The sequence below is a fragment of the Habropoda laboriosa genome, unplaced genomic scaffold (assembly GCF_001263275.1).
Source record: "Habropoda laboriosa isolate 0110345459 unplaced genomic scaffold, ASM126327v1 scaffold64, whole genome shotgun sequence".
Taxonomy (NCBI): Eukaryota; Metazoa; Arthropoda; class Insecta; order Hymenoptera; family Apidae; genus Habropoda; species Habropoda laboriosa.
This window is the reverse complement of record NW_017100183.1, coordinates 748,869-755,219: the sequence shown is the minus strand read 5'-3', so window position 1 is coordinate 755,219 and position 6,351 is coordinate 748,869. Positions and strand designations below refer to the sequence as shown.

Here is a 6,351-nt window from a genome sequence, read left to right as displayed (position 1 = left end):
TATCTCGATACGTTTTCAACGTTGCAAGGATCGTCATTTTTATGTGTGAAACAACTTGAGGTTTTTACAATTTGAATTGTACCATCGAGTTTACAGTTAATAAAAAAGCGAAAAGATAGAGGATTTTGATTGGAAGGATCTATAGATTGCTCGATATCGTGTAAATTATCGCAATAAAGTCTAGTGCTTCCATCTCTTGTTGTTGGCAACAATCACCTACTCCGTTCCCAGTAGTAAAAGCTTTTACGGTCAGGCGCAAGTAGAACCTCCTCGTTCCCGGTCGGACACTTATCGGGTATATACGTTCCCACTCAATATAAAGTTGTGTCGCGAATCCTGCTCATTCTGGGTAACAAACTACACGGTCACGCTTAAAATTCTATCAAAGCGACGTAAAAAAGTGTCTGCGAAAGTAACACGTACCCTTTAAACAAGTATAAACGAATTTCTCTATTCTTTCGTTATTTCCAGTTCCGAAATTTCAACGCTGGAGGTATTTAGGGCATCGAAATGGAAGGACTTAGTATGCAAGGTGAAGCAATTCGGTTGGCGAGAATAGGCTGATTTCTTTCCACGAAGCGTATCTACGTGTATGTATGTATATGTATATCTGTGAGATACACTCCGTGATCATGAAAGCGTCACATGCTTCGCTCATTTCGGATATCAAAGCAGCAGCACCTTTATTTCGACTCCTTTGTATTTTCCCCCCTTTGACTATCGCGTTGCTTGCGATGCACAATCAAACGACAATATCATCGGTGTCAGTACACAATCCTCGTTTCTGGCGACCGACTTAGCCACCGAGAGTTCGCGCAAGCGTCATCCAACCGAACCCCCTAAGAGAGGGGTAGGGGTCGCCGGGGCAAAAGGGGAGGCCCAGTAAATCAATACGTATATGTCCGCCAGTAACCGGCCAGTTGGGGCTCATCCTTCGTGATAACCGCATTGAAATCTAAACGAGCATCGAAATTCATCCAGATACTTTTATTCCTCGTTTTTTCCTCGACTTCACAGTCGGCCAGTGTTCGCGATCGATCCGTAAGCGGTTTCACATAAAGGAAAGTCACGCGACTCGAGGCGATTCCCGTGCATGCAAAGCGGCGATATCGCTCGAAGGTGCAGGGTGCCAGCTCTCAGAGGTAACTGACCCTGTGCAACAGCGCGAACGTTCAGGCTGATTCAACGAAACATTTGAAGAGACCGGTGACCTCGCCAGGAACATTGATCGTTAGTTCTGCCACTCGAGAAATCCACCGACTACGACACGTTATCGTTCGAGGATCCTCGTAAAAGTAAGCTACTCCACCTAGAAAGCATAGAGAAGCGAGCGAGCGAGAGAGGGAGAGAGAGAGCGAGAGCGAGAGCGAGAGAGAGAGAGAGAGAGAGAGTGAGAGAAAGGAAGATCCATCCAACAGTTTTCACACAGCTTGAAGAAACAGTGACGTTTGATTACGCGTGACTCGAAGTGAACGAGGCGAGTAACTCGAGGCCATCCGGCTGCGACAAACCGATTGATCCCTGTGAACTCGATAGGAAAGAGGTGGTCTCGTCGGAAGTTGGTACCACGATCGAGTTACCAGGCTCTCGCAAGGCCGCCAGGCTATTGGGACGTCTGGTGGGAGCGCGTGATCGCTCGTTCCGGGCCCCGCCGTTAGCCGCGAGAGATCGCGAGAAGGGAGCTTGGCAGAATCAACGGCCGGGCGATCGCCCAGAGGATCGGCCTCCTCGTGCGCGACCGGCTCCACCACCACCACCTACGCCGCTTACTGGCGGCCCAGTGAAATGGAGGAGAAGTCCTCGGCTCGGTTCTCCGAGTACCTGTTCGCCAAGATGGATGGCCAGGACGTGTCGGCCTCTCAGGGTCCCCGTAAGGTGACCGCCGACACCAGGAAGTTCATGCGAGAGAATCTTCTCCTCGTGGTCACACTTTCCGGTGTGCTGTTCGGTGTGATACTTGGTAAGTTACCAACACACCTCGATTATACCCGATACCGAACATCCTAACGCTAATATGTATTAACGGTTTTACGCGTTGACCTGATTCATTATCGTGTACGACGTGGCGCCACGTTTCTACATCGCGAGTGAACCAATCACCACCCCTTATATGTCAAGTAAATGTCAACTCGGGTGCCGCCGCGGCTAGATCGAAAGCAGAACAGACGAATCGCGTTTCTTTTTATATCCCCGGCAATTCTACGCGGGCGCGTATGAAAAATTCGGCGAGGCGGCCTAGGAGTCCATTATGTACTCGAGATAATGGCAAAATCGTGCCAAAACCGTCCTACGCTTTCGTCCATTACGGGGAAGCGTGGCAAGGTCGAGTTCATCCGATATCGGCCGATCTTACTTTTTCCACAACGATCGATCCCACGCTCCTACACAGAGATAAGCAACCTTCCTTTCTCCCTTTTTCTACTCCCAGTTTTTCGTCGTTTCAGCCAGAATTTCGGTCGCCACCGAGAAACGCCCTCGCATGCCACGTGCGCGAAAATATCACGCACGTGTTAATAACAGCTGGTTATGCATGCTGCTTAACGATCGGGGCTTCGTAATCGCCCAATGACTATACTTCTTCGATGACGTTTCCTTTGCCCACCACCATTACCCTGAGCCGATTAATTTCGCAAGAAACCGTCAGTCGCCGTGAACTCGAGTTGACAGTTGAACGAAAAAAAAGAAGAAGAAACGTATAGATCGCGCGCTCGATCAACGCCGACGATCCACGCGGAAATTAACGCTCGTTACGTAAAACGCGAGCACGTTATCCCGTTAAAAGGTGCCAATCATCGGCGAGAGGTTTCCTTCGAACAGTCTCATCTAATTAACTTGCCCCCTCGGTGCCGAAAGGGCAACCTTGAACGAACCTTTTTATCCACGCGGCCAACTTCTCTTCGGGAATACGTCGAAAGCGACTCTTTTCTTTTTCCTCTTTCTTTTCCTTCTTCGAACGACTCTCGTTCGTCGACGTGTTTTCATTTGCACCTCGTTATTGCGAATAACGCGTTCCTTTCTTTCTTTTTTCGGGGTTGCTCGCGTTTCATTAACGTGTAATATTCCTTAGGTGCACAACATCTCTTCGAATGCACGTGTACACGTCGATGGAGCAATTGTTCCTAGAATTCAACCGAGCCTATAGACAACCAGAGAGTTGTTCATTCCCGTGAAAAGTTATTGGAAAACTCCACTTTACCAAACAGATTTAAAGCACCGTTTTCTTTCATCCGTTGATACAATATACCATGTGTATATACAGTATTATACTTGTGCAGTAGGTACATAAGGGTATAACTTTTTTTTACGAGCCAGAGTTCCAGATGCTGAACTTGTTTTCATCCTGCTACGTCATTTCATCAGATTCACCTTGAATAGCCTTAAGCCCTCTAGAAGCAGCTGTCACAGCAGTAATCTCGTTATTCTTTTTTCAGGGTTCGGTTTGCGACCCTTGGGCCTCGGCGATGACGCAGTTATGTTAATCAGTTATCCTGGAGAGCTCTTCATGAGGTTGTTAAAGTTAATGATCCTACCACTGGTGATTGCCAGCCTTATATCGGGTAACTATACGCTGTCTAAAATGCATTATCGGAACGGAGGAGACGGTGATTAAGAAGAAAATAATGAAAAAACGAATTCGAATGATACGACGTACGACGGATATTTCAGGCTCGGCGAGTTTGAACGCAAGAATGAACGGAATGATCGCTGTCCGAACACTGGTGTACTTTATCCTCTCGTCACTGCTGAACGCTGTCCTTGGCGTTGTCCTGGTTCTGCTCATCCATCCGGGTAATCCTGGAATTAGAAAATCGATCACGACCTCGCACAGCGGGAGAGCCGTCAACATCTTGGACAGCCTTCTCGATTTGGGAAGGTAGTATTCTCACTTATTCTTGTCGTCGTTCCCTCGTGAAATTCTCTTCGCCGTTAGATATCGATCACGCTCGTTATTTCTGTACTTCTTCTGCGTCGACGTGTACGCCAACACACCGTCTCGGAATTTTCCCACGATAAAAGTAGAATCCTTTGGTTCGCCGACGAGGAAAGCGTTCTACTGTGTATTTCCACGGTGGACGATGACAGGGGGGACACCCGTGACACGTCGACTTTGGTCGCAACCTCGCGTGCCCGATACCAACTTATTCCACCAGCTGAAATAATCAAGTTAAATCGTTTAATACCTTCCCACTCGGGTCAACGTTATTTCCAACGATTTATCGATTTGCCCCGTGAAACTAATTCCTCCCTCCCTTCGCCGCTCCATCTGTCTCTATCCCTTTCGTTTATTCACACACGACGATAAATTATTATTATCCGGCACGACACGGGTGTCCCGTGGAGAGAGAGAGAGAGAGAGAATTAAGGTCGGCTAGATTCACGATCGGTGAACTTTTTCCAACGATCATCGGGAATCATATCCGCCATGACGAAAATAAAAGCGTATCGATCCGGTTGTACTTTATTTGCACACGAGCTAAACAAGTCCTCGTTTAAAAGTGTACATATGTATGTTCACGGTGCATACCGCTCGACTAACGGAATTATACGCCGTATCGTTGCCAATAAACGCAACTATCGATTAACTACTTATAGAAAAAGAGGCGTGCGTCGTGTTCTGTCTAACTAGAATTTTCTCCGCTGTTGCAGAAACATGTTTCCAGATAATATTTTTCAAGCAGCGTTCCAGCAGGTATGCACACATTTTTCACATTTTTCACACCTTTCAACTCACTTATTCCGAATTGTTTCGGCAGGCGCACACGGTATACGTTCCAAAAACGCCACCCTTCCGAAATCTCACCGACACGATATCCTCCGAGGTCCTGGAAGACGACGAGGAGCTAATGAGAGTGACACAATACAGAAGCGGCACGAATACGTTGGGCATTGTTTTCTTCTGCCTGGTGTTTGGTACATTCCTAGGTACACTCGGCGAGAAAGGCCAGATCGTAATCGACTTCTTCAAGGCTGTTTTCGAAGTGATCATGCGAATGGTGTCGACTGTAATGTGGTAAGTACGGGGAGGAGTTGAAAGAGTTGGCGTATGATAAAAGTGACCGATTTGCTTGGTAACCTGTTGTTAGGATGACACCGGTGGGCATCACCTCTGTAATAGCCGGGAAAATACTAGGTGTGGCTGACCTGGCGTTGGTGATGTCGCAGCTCGCCTGGTTCATCGTCACGATCGTGATCGGTGTGTTTTTCTATCAGCTGGTGATCATGCAGCTGATCTATCTGGCCTTCGTGAGAAAGAACCCCTTTAAATTCTACGCCGGCCTCGCCCAGGGTACACTCACCGCCTTCGCCATGGCATCAACGTGAGTCGTCGATCTTCGAACTCAGCCCGACCTTCAGAGTACCTCATATCGCCTACCTCACATGGCCTCGGTCGTCATCGTCATTTAATTTATGACTCTTTTTCCCTCGGTTGATCGCGCGATTCAGATCCATCTCAGTTCTATTATATACACACTTGCTCGTGTTTTTCTTTTAGTCGATTTTCTTTGTTTAACGGTGCTACCACGTTCGTTCACACGTTCGTCAAATATGTTCCAAGATACTGCGAGGCGATCAAGACACGGAAAACAGGTCGACGTGTGATCTGTATCGATTGATAGAGACAATATGTTTCAGCCAGCCGAGAGGAGGCATTGCGAGGCCTTAGTCCCTTTACGCCCTTCCACACTGATCCCTTTCGGCCAGGGTTTCACAACGTTTCGAACGTTCTCCGTAGACGTTGTCAAACGCTGACGAATCCTTCTCTCCACGTTTCATTCAATCCCGCCCCTTTTTATGTTTCTATAATGTTTCCGCGTTGCTCGCGGGAAAACTCTTCATGACCCATGAGAAAGAGAGAAAGAGAGAGAGAGAGAGAAAGGGAGAGAGGTATGCAGTTCTGGGTGGCACTTAGGATGCGGATACTCCCGGTTTGTAATTCTACAACACGAACTTTCGGTTCATATTCTTCGGCCTATACTCGCCGAAATTCTCATACACCGGGTTATACCGAAATTTCGATGCTGCTTGAGAAGAACGTAATCTTCAACGCACGATCAATGGACGAAGGGTCGAAATGGTAGAACGTGATACGAAGAGGACTTGGTATAGAAGTGCACGGGAAATGGTGTTTTTTCTTTTTGTACGACCGTGTCTATTTAGCCGGAAATCAGCTGACTCCGTGTCACCTGGACTGATTCTTGGCGTTGGTTGCCTTCAAGGGCTTCCATTATCCGAATCTTCTGTCCCTCGAAAGAGAAAGGAGAGAAGAAGACGAGACCGCCAGAAACAGGCTTCGTGCCGTTATACGCTATATATATATATATCTATATCTATATACATACATTTAAATAA

At 47.4% G+C, this 6,351-nt stretch overlaps 1 protein-coding gene across 2 annotated transcripts in view; it reads left to right on the top strand.

Moving 5' to 3' along the window:
- The first annotated feature begins 1,650 nt into the window (after positions 1-1,650).
- LOC108579165 (excitatory amino acid transporter) overlaps positions 1,651-6,351 on the top strand; it is an 8,641-nt gene continuing 3,940 nt past the window's right edge. For both annotated transcript variants that reach the window (XM_017942620.1, XM_017942621.1), the window contains exons 1-6: positions 1,651-1,960; positions 3,432-3,557; positions 3,667-3,874; positions 4,648-4,690; positions 4,755-5,011; positions 5,085-5,318. In XM_017942620.1, the coding sequence (XP_017798109.1) occupies positions 1,786-1,960; positions 3,432-3,557; positions 3,667-3,874; positions 4,648-4,690; positions 4,755-5,011; positions 5,085-5,318 (1,043 nt within the window). In that variant the 5' untranslated portion in view covers positions 1,651-1,785. The remainder of the gene's footprint in view (positions 1,961-3,431; positions 3,558-3,666; positions 3,875-4,647; positions 4,691-4,754; positions 5,012-5,084; positions 5,319-6,351) is intronic.